We start from the raw sequence: 22,580 nt of genomic DNA on the forward strand, positions 1-22,580 counted from the left end.
ACGAGAGGAGTGAGAAACTTGAGAGGACGCAGAGGTGATTTTTACACACTCCGGGTGAAAGGATGGCGCTGCTGAATCTCCTCAGGCAGTTTCTTTAAATCACTAGTGCCTGAACAAGATTTCATTGAACGACGACGATCACTGTGTCGATGGCCGTGGTGAGGATCCCCCTTCAAGAACAACCGATGTCTCCGCTGCGCCGCAGTTTCTGTCTGCGAGTTTTACTCTATTTCGGCTCATTTTGAGATCTAATCAGCTCCTATTGATTGTCTCTTTGCTGTTTGGACTCTGTCATAGCTCTCGGTTGTCTTATTTTTATTTGATGGCAGGATGAGCATGAACCCAAATCACCACCTCTGTGTCACACCAAGGTGTCAATTTTGTTCGAATGCTGGACTTCTTAATGTTTTCACGTGATAGGATTTTATTGTTAACGCTCTGTGGAGTTTGTATGCTCCCCCTGTGTGTGTGTGTGTGTGTGTGTGTTTCCTCTAGTTTCCTCCCACAGTCCAAAGACATGGATGTGAGGTTAATTGCTGGCCCTAAATTGCCTCTCGGAGTGAAGGTGAGTGTGGTTATCCATCTCTGGTGACTTGTCCAGGTGTATCCTGGTCTCGCCCGTCGTCAGCTGGGATTGGTTCTGCGACGCTACATGGGATTAAGTGGTATAGAGCAGGATTACTATTGCAACAACACATCATCAGTAGGGTAAAACTAACCTGTCTCATGAAAGACAATAAAGATGCTTTAAATTCAAAATGTTTGATAAATCCAAGTTTAAAGTCAGCAGCTATCACGACTGTTACCGTCACAATTTTGCACTAAAGCTTTCAATACATCAGGTCTAATAATGTTTGCCTACATATATCGTTTTATTTCTTTTGCTCATGATTTGCGCCCTCGCCGTGTCGTGACGGCTCCAGCTGGAAAAGGCCTCAAAACGCGTTGTGGATTCAAAGGTGGATTCCAACTTGTCCGCGTTCGGCTCAACCACAAGTTCTCCCCTACCGCCCGTCCGTCCGGACGCCGCTGTATGTTTGTATGCGTTGCAGTCTTTCTGCTTGTGAATGTGTATGCAAGAGCTGCTCAAACTGACGAGTAAGAGAGGACAGTCTTATCCAGCTCTCCAGTGTTGACAGTGTTGCTAATCCCCTCCACCTGCTCAAACACGCACCCCAAAAAACACATCCCTCCCCCTCCCTCCATGTGCCTGTGCCGGGAGTCCCCGGGGCCAGGCTGCGCCTCTGCCTTCGTCTCCACGCCAGTTATCGTCCCTGGCCCGGCTCCGCTCCCCCAACCCCTTCCCGTGCCACGCACATTAATCGCCGCAAAAACAAATAGTTTTCAAATGTTTGGAAAAGACCCACTGTTTGCATCAGGGCCTAACAAAATAATTTTTACAAGCTATCCAGTTGTGATTAGGGCTGAGAGAATTGAATTTATGTGGCATTGATAATATTAATATTAGCCTAATTAATTATGTTGTTTGAACTTGCACAGCGCCGTGTGTACCTTCTACACAACACTAACCAGCCGGCGCTGGAACTGAGCTCTCAGCCGTCTCTATCTCCCCGGCTCTCCCCCAGTCCATGACTACTGCACACAATTCATCAATTCGTAGATATCTAATCCCCTCTGGCTCCGCTCACTTCCTGAAGTCGAAGAAAGAACTTTACTCTGGTGGCAAGAATTCCTATGAATACTTGATGACTTCTATAGAAAGTGACATTCGCACACAGAACTGGCCCAACTTTCCATCCCCGGCTCACAGTTAAATGAAGGATGCTCGCAGAGGGCCGATACGAAACACGACTTTTTATTTGAGTCACTAATTAAGGTAAACAGCAGTACAGAGGGAGCGGCTTTGTTGCCGGAGATGTCGAGGATAGTTAACGTGGCCCTCCGATAAGCCCTGTGTGAATTAGTCCCTTTGAGTTTGTTTCCTTAATCATCGGAGGTCAACACGTCTTTGTCCCCTGACCCAGAAAGACTGCAGATCAGACCAAGTATGTCTTTGGACTGCGCGCACCGCTGGATGAGCAAGTGTTGATCTGTGCAATTACAGTGACACATATTCACTCAATCACCTGAGCCATGAAGGGACCACCCAAACCCCCGGAGAGGTTCTCAGACCTGCTCAGAGTTCAGATCACACTTCTCACTGATGGCTTCTTGACCTCTGCTTTGTGGTGGAGGGTCAAAGGTCCCTGAGGTGATCATGTGTCTCTCTCTCTCTCTCTCTTTCACTCTCTCTCACTCTCTCTCACTCGGCCAGACGGAGCTCCGATCTCACGCCTGGTCAGGTCGCCTCTGTTGGGGCTCCGTACAGAGCGACTGCAGGCCTGGTGTCTGACGTGAGACATCGTTTGTTTAAAGCAGCTTTATTTAGCTATTCCTGTGCATGTGTGGCCACATTTACATATTTGGCACAATCCATTAAGGGCCCATAAGCACAGATCAGTGTAGATCATTCCATTTTAATATGTCAGACATCTTTGCCACATAGATTTAGGATGGATTAATATTTAAAAACAAATTAAATCCTAGGTCAATAGACATTTCTTGCGCTTGGAGGAATAAACGATGAAAAAAAAAACATAAGGTAAAATGCACATTTCCCAAATTCAAGAAGCAGCAGCCTTTGTCTCCTTGATGCACGGAGCACCGTGGTAGAGTCAGTGCGCTGCGGCCAGACTTCTCTGAAGTGGAAACAGATATCTGAAAGGTGCATCGTCTCAATCAAAGCATAATTTACTGGACGGAGCGCACGGGGCCGCGGGTTCAGTCACTAGCTGAAGTGTCTGCCCAGTCTGGCTGAGCGGTAGTCCACTCGGAGCTGGACGAAGCCGTGCAGGAGGTTCCGGTCCAGGTTGGTGAGCTGCTCGCCCGAGCACACCTGCTTCAGGTTGTCGGGCGCCACGACCAGCAGGTTACAGAGCGCGTGGAGGGTGTCGAAGAGCTGCAGCACGAGAGGCACCTGCAGGACGGGGCGGAGGAAAAACTGAGCTGAAAACAACCAACGAAAGGCTGCAGAATCAATCATTCATGTTCATTATCATGTTATGTGATGGGACTTCAAATCTTTACGCATTCAATACCAAATATAGGAAAAACTGAGGACAATTTCATACTAAAATTGAAATACTGTCATGATGCTTCATTCCTACTCCCTTACAATAAAGTAAAGTTGTTTAAAGGTATTCCTCAGTATCTGTAATTGTCTTGCCAATGTCAGACGTTTCAACTGAATGAACACATTTAAAGCACGCTTCTCAAAAAAACAAGAAAGTATGTGGAAATGACACTCTAAATAAAACAATATCAAAGTTAGGTGTTGATTACATGGAGCTGATGGCACTCACATTTGAGTATAAATGTCTCGTCAAAGAAAGAAAATTATAGATGTAACCAAAATACTACTTAATTAAAATAGTATTTATTTAAGTACTTTCCCCTGTGATTAAAATTATTTTAAATAATTTATTTTCTGGCTCTGTAGCTGCTGTGCTTACAGAAATGTGTAACGTATGATCGTGCTTTTACATATTATTAGAACTACAAAATGCATTTTATTCTAGCAAGCAGTATTTTACAATTGTACACATTTTAATAATTTTATGTTTGTAGCAGGGGTGTCAAACATAAGCTTGAAAAAAAAAAAAGAAAAATGCAACATTTTCTTAACATATACTCTCCACTACAACAAACAACAATTTAAAGTTTAAATTTAAAGGTTAATATGCCACTATTTTACTGTTCCGAAGCACCCAAGCTGATAGTAATGAGCTTCTGGCCCCTGAACTAAAACAAGTTGGATACACTGATTGATTTATAGATAATTTCGTCTGGATGTCCTTTTCATAGTTCAGTACAAACAATAAAGACAAAACCAAAACAGATGTACAGTTAGGTTCATAAGTATTTGGACACTGACACATGGACATAAAGTGCAGACTGTCAGTTTGTCCACATTCAAACTGGACAAAGAGTTTTTGGAGGTTCAGCTCCTTAAAAAGTGCCACCAACTTTTCAAAGGTACCAAAAGTATTTGGACAATTGACTCAAAAGCTATTTCATGGCCAAGTCCATCATCATGTCATTAACAATGACGCAGATAAAAGGCCTGGAGTCGATTTGAGGTGTGGTGATGAAACCAAGATCGACCTCGACCAGAAAGATGGCAAGAAGCAAGTATTGGGAGGGCGAGGAACAGCTCATGGTCCAAAGTGTTACTACGTCATGTGGAAAACGTGACGGAGGCAGTGTGATGGCTGCCTGTGGCGCCGGGTCACCAAGTCTTTATTGATGATTTATTGCTGATGTGACACAGGACAGAAGCAGCTGAATGAAGTCTGAGGTGTTCAGAGACGACTGTGCTGAAACTCAGCCAAATGGGCGGCGTTTCGTAATGCAGATGGACAACGACCAAAGTGTACAGCGAAAAGCCTCCTGGGAGTTTGTCAAAGTCAAGAAGTGGAATATTCAACCCACACTGATCTTAACCCAACTGATCGTGCATTTCAAATGTTTAAGATTAAACTTGGGTCAGAAACAAACAGAACTCCGCTGCAGTGACTGGCAGAGCATTAAAATGGAGGAAACCCAGCAAGCGCCTGGTGACGTCAGTGGGTTCAAGAGTTTAGGAAGTCACTGTCAGCATAGAGTTTTTCAACCAAGTATGAGAAATGAACATCTGATTTTCAGTTCTTTAATTTATGAAATGAAAGGATTGCGTTCTAAAAATGCTTTGGTTCCTCTTTGTCTCAGTCCAAACATTGATGGGCTGAGCTGTATTTTATTAATTGTGTGTAGTATTTCTGATAGGCTGACCCATAGTGACGGCTCATTATCCCTGTAACAGAGTCATGTTAGCCCTGTGACCAGTGTGTTCTGGTTCTGGCCCCGTGCCCTGTACCCCCCACCCACCCCCACCCCCACCCTCCTCCCGCTCACCCTGAAGTCCTTGGCGCTTCGTCGGTATTCGGCCACGTCGCAGATGGCCAGCATGCCTCCCATCGAGCTGTAGCTGTACTGCTGGAGGTGCTCATGGATGAGCCGGTGGAAACGAACTCCCAGCTCCGTCAGCACCGTGTCCACGTTCTTCCCGTCCATGGACTTCCGCACGTGCTCCACCTGCCGACTGACGTAGGCGCACACTTTGGAGCAGGCCTGCCAGACGGGGTCACGCACAGGGAAACACAGAGAGCTTTCATTTCACACATATTGAAATCTATTGAAGCCATATTGTTGCACTGGATGCTCTCGGGTGTAATCTGGATTGTTTTCATTTTAAATGTTGCACGTTGTCCTGATTATCACATCACATCACCACGTCACTGGTCTGATTCATGTTCTCGTTGTGTGTTTGGCATCACTAGTTCATGTCAGGATCCCAAAAATGTTCAAAGAATAGTAACTTGAAATTGCCCAAAGGTTCAAGTGTGTGTGATTTGTCTATTTCTGTTCAGGACCGCTTCACTTGGTGTGTCTCCTCAACATTGATGGATCCAGAAAAATGCAAAATGGTCAAATTTCAAGATAAGATTATTGGACTTGGAATGTAGGAAACTACATTTGAAGCTCAAACATTAAGATTGATTATTATTTTACGAGTGATTTTTTTTTTTTTTTAAGTTCCTCACTGGCTGTATATCCTAACACGGGGGTGTCAAATCGGTAAAATAGTGTCATGACAGCCTTTTAATTTAAACATGTTTTTGGTGAGACAGAGTATATGTGACAAAAGTTAAATTTGTGTGCCGGTTTTGGCACAACAGGCCACATGTTTGACAGCCCTGTCCTCATACAAGGTGGAACTGTTTCATGTGAGAACAACAAGCTGTGCATGATTCACCACAGTTTGTTTTTTTAAGTGTTTTTCCTCTTACTGTAGTGTATTGGATCATGACGTTATTTTCGTCCTCGGGCTTAAAATCCGTCTTCCTCTGCTCCGTTGCCAGGATGTGCTTCATCTGACCCACCATGCAGTTTAGTGTTCTGTGAAAACATTTGGAAGAATTTCAACTCACAAATAAATGCTCCCAACACCTCTCGTGCTCGCAGCCGTTACCTGGTATAAAAAATACCAACCTGTCGATCCCCGTGTCCAGTTTCACTTCCATTTGTTCTATCACCTCTTTCTTCTTGTGCAGGCACTCGGCTAACTTTGGAGATGAGCTGGGGACAAAAATGAAAGAACGTGTTGAGAGATCCGACGCATAAAGAGACTTTGAAAAAAACAAAAAAACATGCAGAATGCAACAGTTTGAGCGTTGTTGTTTTTTGACATTTCACTGTTTTGCACCGGAAGGTTTCTTTAAAATCGGTTTTATATTGAGATCGCAGTCATTTTCAGCAGTAATTTTTTTGGTTTCGACTCTGCGCCGCTACAAAGAAAGACTTTTACTGATCTGGCCCACTCGAGATGAAATAGTTCTGCATGTGGCCCCCGAACCAAAATGCGTTCCACACCACTGAGTCACTTGGAGACTGAAGTCCTGACAAACCTGCAACATCTGCAGTGCGTGAAACATCATCAGTGCACTTTACAGTCAAAATAATTCGGATTATTTCACAGATGTATTAAATCCAGTCATTACTGTGCTTCTATATGCCTTCTGATCACGGTGCATAAAGCACCATGTGTAATGAGCAGATTTCCCCAGCTCTTAAGTACCTCTGAGATCAATTAAAATGACACACAGGATCACACTCAAACTCTCAAACACACAAACTCTTTTGCAGCATAACTCGCAGTTGTGCTGCTAAAGAGTTGCCCACACATCCCACAATAACCCCTTAATGTAGCTTTTAATTCAGGATTTCAGATACTGTCAGACTGCTGGGATGAATGAACGGTTTGAGAGGTGTGGCCTGTCCGTCAAAAGCCTTTAAAATAAAGCAATTGCTCCGGGGGAAGTGTCTCATTCTGGTTTCCTTCAATATTAGCCGATCGCCGGCGCTTTAACCCTTGACTGACCTTATCAAAGGCATGAGCTGGTCATTGAACTGCTTGTCGAACAGATGGAAGATCGAGTTTGCTTGTTGAACCACATCCAGGAAGTACAGGTTGGCATTCTTGGCGTCGGATGAGGGAATTGCTGTCGAAGAGAGTGGAGAGAGGATCAGTGAAACAGGAGAGATTCAAGTGCGAGAATGAACCCACACGACTCTCGCAAAACAGAAAACCAAACCTTGCAAAAGAACAAAGCATCGAGCAGAAATTCTTCACAGTGACGTTTTGCTTTGGCGTCAAACAGGAGAAAGTAATCAAACTACATAGACATCAGAGATCCACTTCTTTAACGCACAAGAACTGAACACAGGAGAAACTAAATGCATGTTTCGTTCCACTGGATCTGCTTGAAAATGATAAGCTGCCTCCCAATTGTACAGCTCCACACAACCCATGTATAGAAACACTAGGAACACACTTGGCTACTTCACTTTTCCTGTTTTTTGTTGTTGAAAAAGTGGCTATCAAATCTGCAGCCTATAGTGTGTAAAGGTAACCATAGCAACAAGCTTAATTTGGTCAAACCGCAGTAAAATGATGTTACAGCAGGCGTTGAAGCAAAACCTCTCCACAGTTTGAACGTTTCAACACACACTATTCCAACGTACATTAAAGTATCCTCCACAGGTGCCTGAGAGACTGTTGTGAATCTGATTTGCATCTTCCTGGGTCAACAATAGAAAACATCACACGAGAAGGATAAACAAAAGGCGGCTGCCGGATGAACACAAAGGAGCTTCTGACCCACAATGCACTGCTCCTACTGTTGGATTTCATGAGACCTGAATGTGTTGAAATATGAGAGATGAAAATAAATAGAAAACAGCGTAAAGGATAGGACTTGGCCAACGGACAATTTGGTCAAAGTCAATTCAATTCAATAGTTTTCTGCTTCTAAAGGCTCCAGACGGTTTGGTTTTAACAGATTATCACTTGCTACGCTGAGCAAAGTGAACTCGGCAGCTACTCAAAAACACATCATTAACAATTACAGGTGTAACATGCAACAATAGCTGCTTATAGTTTTGAATACAGTCACTGGAAAGCCATTACATTTATCATGCCAACTTGTTCACGAGGTGGTCAAATTGCCTGATTGGTTATTAGAAATACAAAACTGTTAACAAAAAAGGTACGAGCATAGGTAAATACATTTTTAATGTGAAGATGTGGGAAGTATTAGAATTGAAAGTCTGAAGCCAGGAGCAAAACCGAAAGGTTTCTTGGCAGTTCCACACTAATTTTCCTTTTGCATATAAGTCGGTGTTGTAGTTTCAGCCAGCCGTCCATGTTCTATACGACCAGATCTTAAACCCAGCCACTGTGGCCTGTTCCCAATCTGCAGAGGCCCCGAACCCACACACTTGGAAAAGGCTTGAACTTGGAATAGAAAGTCTGACTGCACAATGTTTCTCTCTCTGTGGCAGCGTTCAAGACAACAATAACCACATTAGGAAATCGCCAAGCTTCCCTTTAGGTCATTTGATCGTCACGTCTCTTGGCTGCAAACAGCAGCGGCTCTTCAATCGCACTGTGTGATGCAGTTTATCAGAAACTTATCTCAGGCTGTTTGAAGTCCCTTGATCATGAAAACAGCAGTCACTGAACCCCTCTCACCCCAGATTTCAAATAACCATTAAGATGGTAAAAATGTCTACACAACAACTTTGAATCAAACAAATCCCACCGCGTGATAAACCAGAATGTATTAAATCCCGTGTGCTCTCAATAAACATTTTCTTCCTTTTATGTGGTGAGGGTGTGCAGTTTGGCTCTCCAACACCTTTTTTCTGCCCATCGCTATTTACTGGATTTATGTTCTTAACAGTAGGACGAATCAGCGCACGGCGCACGCACATTATAGTTTTACGGAGCTCAGTGGGACGTACCTGAGAGGCCGATCTCCAGGGCGTAGTCGATGTGCTCCACACACAAATGATCCACCAGCAGCAGGAAAATGGAGAAGGCATTTTTGGGCAGATCAGAAGGATCCGAAAGCTGCAAAACACAGAACGAGGAGCACGTGACGTTCTCCTTGAAGGCGCGTACACTGAAGTCGACGCTCCTCGAGTTTCTGGCCAAGTGGGCTCACCCTGTGGCACCTCTCAAAGGCGTGGCGCGTCTCCTGCAACAGGTTGACAACCAGTTCTGGAGACAGGAAGGTTTCCCCGTGAGTGTCGATGATGGGGCCCAGAGGGAGGTTGGTGCGCTGCCTGATCCGCTCCTTTAGCTCCTGAATACTGTGGAAACAAAAGCTCAACGTCAACTTTCGATGTTTCGAAATGTATGTCGAAACTCATGCCGTGAAAAGCAGCTGAAATGGCGGACCTGCCCGTGCCGATTAGACGTTTCTGGTGGTTCTTGGAGTCGTAGTATCGTTGCAGGATCATGGCACCTCGAGTGCGAAGGTAGTCCCGCTCCATGTCGATGTAACTCTCCAAGTACGCCGAAAAGATGCTCTTGATCAGCTTGGCGAGAAAGGTGTGCTTGTCTGAGCCCAGGTTGAACTCCGTTAGCTTCGCGGCTAACGCTGTCGTCCTGGGAAAGCGGCACATTCAGACTTTTCACAGCTCGTCCAGGCGGTATATCAACGAGAGTGAAGATGCACCAATGTATTACCTGGTGTAAAGGTCATAGAGGTTCTTCAGGTACTGCTCCACATCAGAGTGTCGCGTCTCGTCCAGTTTTTCCCGAACGTGTGCCTAAAAAAACCACCCCCCCAAAGAAACCACAAATCAAGTTTAGTACAACAGCTCATAAACGGAGATCTAGATAGTACAGAGAAGCAGACGTACCTGCAGTTTGTTCTCGAAGATGTTCTGGATGAGTTTGGCCATGACCGTCTCCGGACTGCTGAAGACCTCACCCACCTGTTTGTTGACCCTCTGACAGAGGACGGCAGTGTCCTCAAACACATCGTTCCTCAGATAAGCCCCCTAAACAAAGAGCGTTAAACTTCTGACTGAGCATATTTCTGCAGAATATAACAAATAGACGCGAGGAAAAACTTGGTCCACTCACTTCCTGACATTGCTTGATGTAGACATCCACACAGTGTGCATAGCCCTTTAAAAAAAACAAATGGGTGTTAATATTCGGGCATCAGTGTCTCACATTCTTGGTATTTTCTTGGCATTCTGATCCAAAGTGTATCAATTGACAGGCTCTTTCTTCTGCATCACCTTGAAATGTAAAAGAACCGCTGCAACCTCCCGCATCCGTCCGATCTCTCCCCTGCGCTGGGCTGTTGTGAACTCCTGGATTAACTGTCTCTCCAGGTCATGATATTTACCTAGGCAGAAAAGCAATCGGAAAAAAAAACTTTGGAAAATAATGTCATATATTCAAAATAGAACCAGAAAAAGCCAATACTTGTGAATGAATGGATCGAAATCGTCAGAGATTCATGAGGTTGAAAAACAAATCTTGCTCTTATGATTAAGGAAAGAGGTTTATATCGCAAGATGAACCAAATAGTCACAATATTTGTCAGAATAAGGAAGTGGCTGGAGGCCTTCCTCTTCATCCTGGACACTGGTTGAAGTTATATTCCTCGACCTGCTGCTTGATGTTACTTTGTTTATTTATGCATTCATTTAATGTATTTGTTGCAACCAGATGTGAAGGTAGTTCCTGCGCCAATTCTGAATTTGGATGAAAATATAAGCGTCTGCTTTTATGTTCATGTGCAGTGTGTTTCCTTGTGTTCTTTTTGGAAAAGAATTTCAAAAATAATGGTCGCAAAAAAATAGCTGGTAAATTCGGTTGCAGACTTACTTGCGATTTTTGCCTTCACGTCTGCAAACCTGTCAGAGAAAACAAAATATAGCATTTCAGCGAGGTTTTTTTTTTTGAATTACACTGAATTAAAACAGTGTAATACTTGATAGGTTCACTGTGAGGAACATAACTAATACACCACCTCCCCGTTGTTTGACGTTGCTCTTGTTTTAAGCTGCCTGCAGGATGCCTGACTCACCTGTCGAACGGCAGCTCCTGGGCAATGAGATGCAGCTTCTGAATGATATCAGCAGCCTCCTTAATCTGAAGGGGGCAGAAAGAGAGGGGGCGGGGGCGGGGGGGTGGGAGGAGAGAGGAGGGTGTCAGAGGAGGTACAAAGAGGGTAGAGATAGAGCACGACGGGAGCGTGTGAGGTGGACATCCGGACAGAAAGTGGGCAGGCCGCCGGTGGTGCCTCCACCTGAGGGGATCATCATCTTAGAGGAGACCCCCCCCCCCCCGTGTTGAACAGGGAGCTGATAACAGACGGGCTGTGCTCACCTGGGCACCGGCAGCAGCAACAGCAGCAGTCCTGACTTAGCAGCACATCCAACTCTTTATTGGCATGCCTTTTCTGAATGGGCTGTAATCCCACAGGAGTCTAAATCGCCTTCAATAATCTGTCCGGCCGGGGATATCTGTCTCAAAAAGGGGGCCCTGCCGAGGACCCCCTCCACCTCCTCCCCATTCCGTCCTCCCTGACATACACACTGGATGAAAAAGCCTCAGACCTACGAAAGGCCAGCCGTCCGCAACTCCTCTGTTCCCGCAGATGCCTGCCTCAGCTAACATCATTACTCTGCTCCCGTGAGGAGGATCCAGCCTTTCTGCTCGGCGAAGGTTTTCTAAGTATCTGTCCCCCAGCTAAGATTAGCTAAATCCCATGTAAGTAATGTAGCCGTCTCCCTGCAGTCAGGGTTTAGCAGCACTTGTCTCCACGCTGGCGGCCCAGCCCTCCCTTTCAGAAGGATTAGCAAAGCCATCCCCCTCCAGCTATTCACTTGCAGCTTTCCTCTTTCCCCCTAGTCTGGAGGTATGCTCAGGAAAAGGAATCTGACCAGATATTTCTGCACGCCTTTCCGGAAAACGAGCTCCATCTTTTGCTTCCGTCTCTGGGATTGACCCCCCCAGACTCACTTCGCTGCATCCACTGATGATACTCCCTACCAACAGAAATTAATCTGAAGCATCCCAATCTCTGCTGTCGCGAGTGAAACTGCAGCATCAAACTTTCAGGGGTCACTTGTCCGGGATCAGCACAGTCTTTGTGTTAACAGGAAGTGAGCGGGAGCGTGCATCTCATCTCCTCGCCTGCATGTTAACGCTGCCCTTCCACGTGACATCTTAGCCAGAAGCGCTTTCCTGCTGTAATGCGACACAAAGCTGAGGACCAACCAAATTCTCACTCCAAGACAACCTACTGAAAATGCAATTAGGTTTGACATGAGCATGTTGACATCCATGCTAGTCAATCAGCTCGCTATTGTCAGACGGCAAATGACAGTTTATTAATCCAAATTAGCCGAGGGATCCAACTAAAGGGATAAACTTGACAAATTAATATGGATGGTTTACCTCATAATCCTGTTCATTCTCACCTCCAGCAGTATCACAGTGGGGGCCCTCATCAATGGACACACACACACACAGACACACACACACACACACACACACACACACACACACACACACACACACACACACACAGACACACAGACACACAGACACACAGACACACAGACACACAGACACACACACAGACACAACACACAACACACACGGAGGGATCGAGTACAGCGTGTTCACCTTGTCGGGGTTATTGAACACGTCGCTGCGGAGTTCTCCGTCCAAGAATTCGTTGAAGTAGGTCATCAGACGCTGAGCTTCCACGGCCCTTTGGCGCGGCGTGTTCACCCCCTCCAGCTGGTCGCCAAGGTGACAAACCTTGGTGGCCACGTAGCTAATGTGCTCATCGAGCTCTTGGAAATGTTGAAAGGCCACCTGAATTCAAAACCAAAGCAAATATTAACTACAGACAAAGGCAGTTTAGAAATGTTTTTTACTTGTATAATCACTTCCACCCATTCGCACGCCAACAGCAACGGCTGCATTGTAAAGCATTTCCCGCACAGTTTGAAGCCTTGTACGTTTTAGAGTCGGGCCCCAAGACACTTCCACACATGCACAGGTTGACAAGGGAGAGAGAGCGACAAACACTGGGATTGAAAGACAGTTTCACAGTACACCACACCTGGTTGCTCCTCTGCAGATCTTGCACTTTATGGGCGAATTCTTTGGCCTCACGGTGACACTGATGCTCAAGCTTCTCCACTTTCCGCTGGATCTTCTCATCCAGTTGCTTCAGCTCCTCAATGTGGTTCTCAAACTCCTCTAGCAGCCTAAACACAGAGAAATGAAGTTATGTAGAGAGAAAACCCAGCTCGAAACAACAGGTGACACATGCAGAAACAGTTTCATTTCAGAGGAGTAATTAGGCACCACGAGGCTAAATGTGTCCCACTAACCTCACAGTTACAGTTAATAGTCGCAGAATAGTGCCAGATGCTTAATTCCTGGGTCCCAAGACTTAAGAAGCTCTGAAAACTAGCAGCTTCGTCAGCTGCATTTTAAGTGCCATCAGGACTGCAGAGCAAATGTTCTAAGTCAGCACCACATTTCACAGAGCAGGAAACATCCCAAAACGATGAGTGTATAATCTCCTGACTAATTCCCTCAGCAGTGGCTACAGCTTAAAGACATCTCCCATCCCTTCCCAACAGACACTCATTCCCTGGCTGGTGACTCACAGTATGGTGGCCCTCCACAGATATGTTGTCTCCGACTCCTCGCTGAAAGCTTCCGAGGAGGTGGTGGCAACAGTTTGTGGAGGAAGCAGATAAGACGGGGACGGATCTACGGTATAGTTAAACTGTTGTGGCATTTTTGCTTACGAGATGCAACCCTGTCCCAGAGTGTAAACATCACAACAAACAGGCAGGGAGCAAAACATGCAAAGGACTCTTAAACAAATTTATTTCTCGATTTCCTGCGACCCGTCACAAACTCCAAATGAGCGTGACGCTAATAGAGGAGAGCTTTAGTTAGTGAGTGGCGACACGTGGTTCTGCAGATAATCTAAATATACTTCTGGAAAGAAACATATTTAAATATATCTCAATAATCCATGATGTTATTTATATTTCAGTAGTTTATTTTGGAGTTTGCATGTTCTTCCCGTGTGTGTGTGTTTACTCCGGTTTCCTCCAAAGACGAAAAACATGCATGTGAGGTTAATTGGTGACTAAATTGTCCATAGGTGTGAATATCAGTGTGTGTGTGTGTGTGTCCTGCGATGGACCGGTCATCTGTCCAGGGAATATCCTGCTCTCACCCTTAGTTAGCTGTGAAGAAACTATAATATGCATCAATGCATATGACAGTATGACTGATTTACAGCAACTAACTAACATTAAAGACAGCATGAATATACTGAAATATTCATTTGAGACAGAAAAACCCCATTGAAATGCTGAACGCTGATGGAAAATTATGATTATTGACATTCTGAAGGCAAAGAAATTATTACATTGTCAGCAAAATGTGCACACAAAGCAATGCAAAAATTAAAAATAAAACCATAAAAATGTTACATAATGTGACATCTCCACCACCAGATTTACAGATAGAGCCACTTGCACCCTCCATGACCCCACCCATCCTACATCCTAACCGTTTACCTCTCTGCCCTCTGGGAGGAAGCTGCACTGCATCCCCGACTCTGAATGCTGAAAGTGCAACTTGAGAATGTGCCTGCCATTAAAAGGTTCTAAGTGACTTTAGCCACCATGACTGTCGCTGTGCTTGTATTGTTACACTGACCACCCCTTTAAGCTGTTGCTGCTTCCTTGTTCTGTCTTGCTTTATCACTATTTTATCACTATACACCATCACTTGAGAATCAGGTTTTGTTCTCATCACGTCACATAGTCTGAAACGCAATAAAGAGTCTGAATCATGCTTCTGTTATTAATATGCATGTATTAATGCATCAGAAATGCATTTTCTTTTCCCTCATCCCATTTCTATGATGTGGGCAGCCACATTATGGTGCTCTGGGGAGCTGATGGAGGTTCAGGGTCTTGGAACCCGCAGTAGTGAGTTGACTGCTGTTGGGAATGGAACCTGTAAACTTCCAATCACAAGTCTCTGTGGACCGTGGATGTGGCTGCATTATTCATCCAATGGGAGCAGTTTGTGGATTTTATTAAATCAACCTCTATTTGTCCCACAACAACTGAGAACTGTCAAGGGGACAGGAGGAATCGAACCTGCGACTGAAAGACAACAACTTCCCTCAATGAGACAGTCTTCCCGAGAGTGTAAGAACGTAATAAAAGTCTAGTCCCTTTCATTGTGTGTGTGTGACATATGTATGTGATGTGTGTGTGTTACCTTTTGGGGTCAAACGCCTCAGCTCCTCCTTTGGAGCCTCCTCCAGGAGTCCTCCACGCCAACCTCTCTATGTACTCATCTGCATCAAAGGGCTCCTGTGGGAAGAGATACAGTCTGTGTGAGGTGATGATCTCTCTGCATTTTAATAGAGATTATAAACCCACAATCAACAGTGTCTTGGTGAATCGTTGCACGTTGATTTGACTGCAGAACACTCAATAACACTGCGGTTTGCGCCAATAAGCGACATCGTCCAAATAAACAATATTCTTCTCTTAGTATAGGTTCCCAGCTGTTTATATTATTTCTTCATGTGTGGATGCATAATCCCAGAACCGTTAAAATGATGATAGTTAGCCACTTAGCTCCTGGGATAGCATGATGTTGTCTTTTTACCTCGAACAGCTGAGCCGTCGTCGCCATGTTACGCTTTCAGCTCGCGGCGCAGCGGGATGAAATTCGGCAGAAGGAGCCCGCGGAGGCAGCGGACCTCTACATGGATGTTTGAGATTTGATGCAGTTTTCTTTTGCCCTTTGTTGACAGCGAGCTGCTCGGTAATCCAGTTTCCGGTATGGGAGAGACGGGTGGGGACGGCTGACGCACACTGCGCGTGCGCAGGTGTCAGCTGGTTGTCACGTGATACAGAAACGGGAAGTGGGAAAGAGACACAAGGCTGTCTTAACAACAAAAGATGGAGATTTTATAGTTTAACGTTTTAGAATGTCTCACTGATAAGGATTTTCTTGAAGCTCTAGATATGACCCTGCGCGCTTTGTGGATTATTTCCCATGAAAAAGGAGAAAATGCGTCTGTACGGTTCTCAAGGTTTGTGACTTACTGACATTTGTTCATAAACATGCTGCATTTCAAATGTTTATGTTTCTGAGTCATTTCACTGGATTAATATGTCAAACCTACCTAAATTTAATATGTTAAAGTCAGAACAAACGGACACAACCAGAGTATCAACACATATTTTTCAAACAAATAAAGGGAAATCATGATCATTCACACGAAGCAACTGTTTTCTACAAAACCAGCGTGCTAGATACTCGCATGGAAATGTATTTCTCGAGGACCTTTCAGTCAAAAGGAAGTTCAAGAAATAAAGAAAATATATATTCCGATATATCTGAGACAAGTGGAGAATGCAATCATGTGGTCATTTATTTCTAAGAAATGAAATTGTAATCATGACATTAAAAAAACGAAATAAAATTAAATTGTTTTTGCTGATTTACTCTGGAAAATTAACCATTGTTTTCCATGTGTTAGTGATGTACCTTTGTATAAGGCCAGTGGATAGATATCACAGGGTCTTTTTTGTTAGTTTTTTTTTTAGTTATGATGTTTTGTGTTTTCCCCCACAGGAGGTTTTCTACTGTAGAGTACCGTGCAAAAAGCCTTGCAGGTTCCTTGTACCTCACAGTCCCAGAGGATCATGTCATCCTGCAGCAGCTCCTCACTGAGCTGGGCCTTGCAGATTCAGACAAGCCTTTTGTCGCTCTCAGAGACGACTGCCGATATCGTCCGGGGGCGCCGGCTCTGGAGCTGCATGTTGATGGTCCTGAAAAAAGAGCACTGTGGCCAGTGCTGGCTATTCTACGGGGTTCGCTCATTCTGGCCTGCCTGCCTTTAGTAGACGCCCCTCCTGAGCCGCGGCCACCTCTGGCCAGCCTGCTGTCGGTCTCCCAGGGGCTCACGCTGCTGGCTGGCTTGCAGACTTTCCTCCTTGGCTCAGGGAGCAAGCCGGATGGTGAGGGGCTGGTCTCTCGGCTGGCAATGTTGTCCTCTGTCCTCCTGCAGATTTGCCCACTTGGCACACCCCTCGATGTGCCACCACTGGGCCCACCGCTCACACCCACGGTACCCGCCCCTGGTGGGATCCAGAAGCAGCCAGCCTGGAAGACGGGCCTTCACCGTGGCCGACCCATGGTGAACGTAGCGCTGTTGGAAACAGTACGCTCCATGCAGTATGGTAACCGAAGCAGACAGGACTTGTGGGATGTTTATGGGACTGTGACATGCAAAGTACGTGCGCACTGTGAAAGATACTTTTTCATGTCATCATAACCAATTGATGGAATCTTGCTTTTTTTTTTTTTTATGTCTCTACTTTTTTATCCCTCTGCCGACAGTGCGAAGTGGAAGGGGTGCTTCCAAATGTGACTGTGACTCTCTCGTTGCCACCAAACGGTTCTCCACTGCAGGACCTCCTCATCCATCCATGTGTGACCTCACTGGATTCTAGTATCCTGACTGCCAGCAGTGTCGATAACTGTGACGGCTCAGCTTTCTCCGGTCCGTATAAGTTCCCCTTCTCCCCCCCTTCGGAGGCTTTCAGACTTTGCAGCTATACTTCTCAGGTATAAATCTTTACAGAAGTCAAAGAAGCTTTTCTGTCACATACGTTTGAACTTGTTTTCCAGCTGCTTCACCCTGAATATCTCAACTTGCCCCAGGTCCCGGTTCCCCCCATCCTGGGTTCATATCAGCTGAAGGAAGAGGAGAACCAGCTGCGTGTGTCAGCAAACCTCAAACTCCACGAGAGTGTGAAGAACAGCTTTGAGTATTGTGAAGCACACCTGCCATTTTTCAACAGGTAAACAGCACGAGATGAGGAGATAGTTCAGTTTTGACTATCGGATCCAGTGTTCTCCGTTTCCTCGTATATTGAGGCTTTGCAACTTCATTCATTCAGATTTTATTGCTGAAAACTTGTGAGAATTCTTCTACCCCTTTTTCCAGTGCAGCTGTGTTGCAAGATATATGGACGTTGTCCAATACTATAGTGTGTTTTTGACAGTATGTTTTAAACGTGTAATATGAGGCCACTGTAATTCCCAATATATAGAGGTGAAGGGTTATTCCACTGCTTTCCACTTGTTTTTGGATCTTTCTGATATCTGAAATGCTCTCAGAGTTGTGATCAGAAGGACCAACATTGGCAGGATATAATTGAAATGCTGTCCTTGAAAAAAAAGATTGTCACACACATTTCCGCTATGGAAACCCCTATTAATGGATTAAATTGATACATACACACCTAAAGCCTATAGAATTCGTAAATGTTTTTACTACTACAAATCTAACAAAGATGTTTTCTGATCTCAAAGTATTACAGTGAAGCCAAAATCTGACAGAAACACTCACTTTCATCAATACACAAAAGTAAGAGCCTTAAAAATTAAAGTAAGTAGTAGATGACATGAAGTATATTATTGTGTTTTTATAATAACTTCAAAGCAGGAAAACCTCAGATCCTGTCTGTGAGGAACCATTACTATAGAGAACAATATCATAGCATGCAATGTTGGAGTAAGAATCTGAAGTGGAATCACTTTGTGTGAGATTATTTTCACTGAACATAACCGATTATTGGCATCTCTCAAATGATTGTGTTTGTGTAATAAAAAAACATTCAACACAAGTCTTTGCAAAACATCTCAACTAATCCTCAACTTATTAAGCAAATCCTCCAAAAGCAAGGTGAATTCTTCTATTTACAATACATCCACATGTTTTGAATCAGGGGTGTTAAACACATTTTAATTCAGAACCACAAAGCAGCCCAATCTCATCTTTTGTGGGCTCGACTGGTTAAATTGTATCACAATAACCTTTAACTGTAAGGGTTTTTTTTGTTGTTGTGGCGCAGAGTGTACGTGATGGAAATGTCTATATTTTCACAAAACCAAACTATTACTATGAAAATGAATTTTATGATGAAACTCTCTGATGTAAAATACTGTACAGTAAAATGTCCCCCCCAAAAAACCTCATTCTCGCTGTTGCATTATGCATGCTTTAACAAACAACCCAACAGCATGGCTTTGAGGCTAATGCTAGTTTACTCACAATGATCTCAGGGTCTCCGTGTTGTGTCGTGTCCACTACTCTTTAGAAGTCTGTTCTATAAAATACATTTTTTCTTAGAAATTTTCACCATTTGCTTGGTGGTTCGGTCAGATTGGAGCCTCTTGCAGGCCAGTATTGGTTCACGGGCCTTATGTTTGACACCCCTGCTTTAAATGCTGTCCAAGAACCATAGCAGAAAAAAAAACAAAAAACACCCTTAAGTACGTAATATTTACAATATCAGCTCACGATTGCGGTCTATATATTTCCTTTGTGGCTTCAGCCACCAGAGACAATTAATGATGATATAAAAGTTGATTTATAAAAGTTGCAAATGGGAAATGTTGCAGTGTTTTATGTTGCTCAGTAAATTCCCTCCTGTCTGTGTCTGCAGGGACCAGATGGGTGTCGTGGAGGTGAAGGTGAGCTCTGGACAGTTGGACGTCTCAAAGGAGAAGAACCTGCTCGTCTGGGCGCTGGGTAAGAACCGTACTCCTCAGCAGGAGGAGGTTCAAAGACTTTCATTGCAGCTGAATATTTGTCAAATATACTTTGATCTTCTCTAATATGAAGGACAAAAGTTTCCCAAGTCTCGCGAGGTCACATTGGTCGGTAAAATCAGCTTTTCTGGGCCTGCAGCAGGACCTGCGGACCCCCTCTGCACAGACCTCACCGCTTACATTAAAGTATGTTCATATGTGTTACATAAAATTGATTAAAAAAAGGCACAATACAGTGAAATTGATGCGAAATGTATATCATATATAAGTATGATTGTTTGTTGTCCTCTCTGTGCAGATGTATTTCAAAGTGCCTGACATGACGCTGTCTGGATGCAGTGTGGACCAGCATTCAGTGCAGGTTTATTCCTCAGCCAAACCTCGTATTATGACGTGTAAGGTTAAACGAAGTTTTGTTTCGAAATGTTTGCTACATATCACAAATCTAAAACTAAATATTCTCTGTCTGTGTGTGTGTGTGTGTGTGTGTGTGTGTGTGTGTGTGTGTGTGTGTGTGTGTGTGTGTGTGTGTGTTGGTGTGTCGTGTGTGTGTGCGTCCTTCAGCCAGAGAACTTCAGTCCAACGAGTACTTCATCTGGAATTCAACAGGTTCTGCTCCGGTGTCGTCTGGACAGATGATGGTGTAACAAAGTTGAAGAGAAGAATAAAAAGAAGAACATAAAGTGATGGAAACGTGTCTCTTCTGTGCTGATTCTTTTTCTAACTTTAGGCTGCAGCAGTCTGGAGCTAATCAATGTTTACACTGGGTGAAAGGTGGGGCACAATCTGGAGAAATATATTCACCTCATACACATGTCAAACTTAAAGAACTTAATATTCCCCTTATAGTCCTTTAAAAGCCCAGAAGTAACAATAAACATGGTGACTTTGTGGCCACCAAAATGACTATCCTGCCTCGAGATTGAAATATTTCCAACATGACTAATTCATGCTGAGGGCAAGAAGTTACATTTGAGGTGAAATGAAAGTTTGGCACAAACTTTTAATGATCATCTCCTGTGTTTAACCTCCATTTCAAAGTCGCAATGGAAGATGTTCACGGTTTCTTTTTTCTGATCTCTGATAGTCATGCGTCGATGAATCAAGATTTATTCAAGTTTTTCCTATTTTTTTTTTTTACTAGACAAATATATTGTAAATAATTCAAATGTTGATTGCAGACACTTTTTTACCTATGTGTTATTCTATGTTATTTAACTTTAAATTACAGCCGGCCCTTTAAGAGGCCTAACCTTCATTCCACTGTATGGCCACACTCATTTCTTCATGTTTTTTTTTTTCTGGATTAAAAGTTGAGTTTCCAATCTACAAACCTTGTCTGGCTCAAGCTTTGTTCTTCGATAGTTTGCTTGCGTTAGTTTTACCCCACAATATGTTTATTGTCATATTCTGTTTGTGTAATACTCAAGGAACATGTTGAAGTATTTGGATATTTGGCCTCTTCGCTCTACATATTATTGGATTATAATTTCCTCAAGTTTCGTTAGAGGTGGCAGACACATTATCTGTTTATATTTTGAGGATATGTCTCTTTTCCACTGCAGGTAGGATGGTTTACCAATTAAAAATACCAACTTCCAGCTGCCGTTGAACTACTTTTATCCCCCTGGTCCTCGCCCTCCCTCAGATTTATCCCAGCGCCGACACAAGGGCCACCCTTCGCTCCGACAGTCCCACTTCAGTGACTCTCCATCAGCCGGATAATTAGCAGCTGGGGTCTTGTCATCAGCTGTTGTGGGTCTGGAGGAGCGGGGCAGCAAGGCTGTGAAAGGCCAGCCTGCTCTAGCCAACGTCCTGGCTACAAAAGGCTTCTCTTTAGAGTTGGCAGGAGTCTCCTCACCCACACCAATCACTCACCCACACCCCCCACCTCCACTGACCCCGTCCTCGCCCTGTCAGCCAGTGGCTGGTTCAGACACACAGCCGGACCGTGATGGAGCACTGACCCTGTGGCCCTCTGGGACTCCGGAGCAGCCAGTCCCATTCAGTGAGCAAGAGCGGCCTAATTGGTGAAAAAGTCACAAGGACGGTGACAGTCGGGTTGCCTGTCGAGGGAATGAGAGGTTTTGATCTTCACTGCCGTAACACAAGCTAATTTAGTGTCATGAATCTGAAGAAAAAAAAACATGAAAGTAAATTAACTTCCAATATTCTCGAGGCGCCCGTTGTTTTGAATTACAGGGAAAATGTTTAGATAGCTGCATCGAGTTGCTCCGCAGCATTTCACCTTCACGAGCTCCACCTTGATGCATTAAGTAGAATGAATAACCAGCTGGTGAAGGGTTAAACCGGAGGAGATTGTGTGCCACTCTTCCACAACAGCCAGACTCCTCTGAGTGGCTTCATTGTCTGCTGTTGGCCTCTTGTGCCCCTTGCTGGTCCAAATGCAACATTCTCACGTGGATTTTCACTCAGAAGGCTGACCATGACCAATCCTCTGTCAATTGGAACCAATTGCTCACACGGCATCCTTCACCTTCTTTATATGTAGCAGTGCGGAGTAGCAGACACCAAGACCTCTGGGCTCTAGCCCTCCACCATCATTTAGCTTTAAGGCCCAGTGTGTGTGCCTAGCCAACTGGAAAAGGAGAAGTCTTTTTTTTTTTTTTTGAAGAGTTGGGCCACTCTAAATCTCTGTATCCCAATATGTGGCCAGTCTGGCTCCTCCAGTCTGCAGCCAGTGGCCTCTCACTGGCTGACTTTGCTTTGTAGATTGAATAGCTCACTAAGTACGTGGACTCATTTTAATGTGCTGCTCTGCTCCATATGTCTTTGAGGATTTACTTGTGTGTTGATTTCTGGCACACTGATAATCTTGCAGATCAACAATTCTGATGCATTTCAGGTTAAGTTTTTTTCTATATTTAAGGAACAGTGAGACTTTTATATATATTTTAGACCTATGGCACAAATATTTCCAACTTTGTTCATTTTTCTAACTTAGAAGTCAGAA

The 22,580-nt window shown here is 44.3% G+C and overlaps 2 protein-coding genes across 2 annotated transcripts; one reads left to right on the plus strand and one right to left on the minus strand.

The window, feature by feature from the left end:
• Nucleotides 1–2,374: 2,374 nt before the first annotated feature.
• On the minus strand, nucleotides 2,375–15,811 carry exoc5 (exocyst complex component 5). Its single transcript, XM_080513355.1, has 18 exons — nucleotides 15,644–15,811; nucleotides 15,248–15,342; nucleotides 13,047–13,194; nucleotides 12,602–12,796; nucleotides 10,995–11,059; nucleotides 10,793–10,821; nucleotides 10,198–10,307; nucleotides 10,037–10,081; nucleotides 9,811–9,951; nucleotides 9,635–9,717; nucleotides 9,344–9,553; nucleotides 9,108–9,255; nucleotides 8,905–9,013; nucleotides 6,980–7,100; nucleotides 6,091–6,177; nucleotides 5,889–5,997; nucleotides 4,954–5,169; nucleotides 2,375–2,977 (listed from the first exon to the last, which is right to left on the minus strand). Exons 1-18 carry the CDS (start codon nucleotides 15,668–15,670, stop codon nucleotides 2,789–2,791), a joined length of 2,127 nt encoding a protein of 708 aa, XP_080369481.1. The 5' UTR covers nucleotides 15,671–15,811; the 3' UTR covers nucleotides 2,375–2,788.
• Nucleotides 15,812–15,934: 123 nt separating this feature from the next.
• ap5m1 (adaptor related protein complex 5 subunit mu 1) lies at nucleotides 15,935–20,873 on the plus strand. The gene is made up of 8 exons (XM_080512397.1): nucleotides 15,935–16,073; nucleotides 16,619–17,279; nucleotides 17,387–17,614; nucleotides 17,711–17,850; nucleotides 19,501–19,586; nucleotides 19,680–19,792; nucleotides 19,905–20,001; nucleotides 20,171–20,873. The coding sequence occupies exons 1-8, from the start codon at nucleotides 16,006–16,008 to the stop codon at nucleotides 20,251–20,253; spliced, it is 1,476 nt and encodes a 491-aa protein (XP_080368523.1). The 5' UTR covers nucleotides 15,935–16,005; the 3' UTR covers nucleotides 20,254–20,873.
• Nucleotides 20,874–22,580: the final 1,707 nt, after the last annotated feature.

Source organism: Blennius ocellaris (genome assembly GCF_963422515.1).
Source record: "Blennius ocellaris genome assembly, chromosome: 17".
Lineage (NCBI taxonomy): Eukaryota > Metazoa > Chordata > Actinopteri > Blenniiformes > Blenniidae > Blennius > Blennius ocellaris.

Bases quoted from the DNA above. Each gene is read 5' to 3' on its own strand.
- exoc5 (XM_080513355.1), bottom strand. From the start codon at position 15,670: ATGGCGACGACGGCTCAGCTGTTCGAG. The intron at 9,718-9,810 runs GTACGTCTGCTT...TGGTTTTTTTAG, and splicing joins TCTTCGAGAACAAACTGCAG to GCACACGTTCGGGAAAAACT. The intron at 2,978-4,953 runs GTGAGCGGGAGG...CCCGTCCTGCAG, and splicing joins GAAGCGCCAAGGACTTCAGG to GTGCCTCTCGTGCTGCAGCT.
- ap5m1 (XM_080512397.1), top strand. From the start codon at position 16,006: ATGACCCTGCGCGCTTTGTGGATTATTTCCCATGAAAAAGGAGAAAAT. The intron at 16,074-16,618 runs GTTTGTGACTTA...TTTCCCCCACAG, and splicing joins GCGTCTGTACGGTTCTCAAG to GAGGTTTTCTACTGTAGAGT. The intron at 17,851-19,500 runs GTAAACAGCACG...CTGTGTCTGCAG, and splicing joins CACCTGCCATTTTTCAACAG to GGACCAGATGGGTGTCGTGG.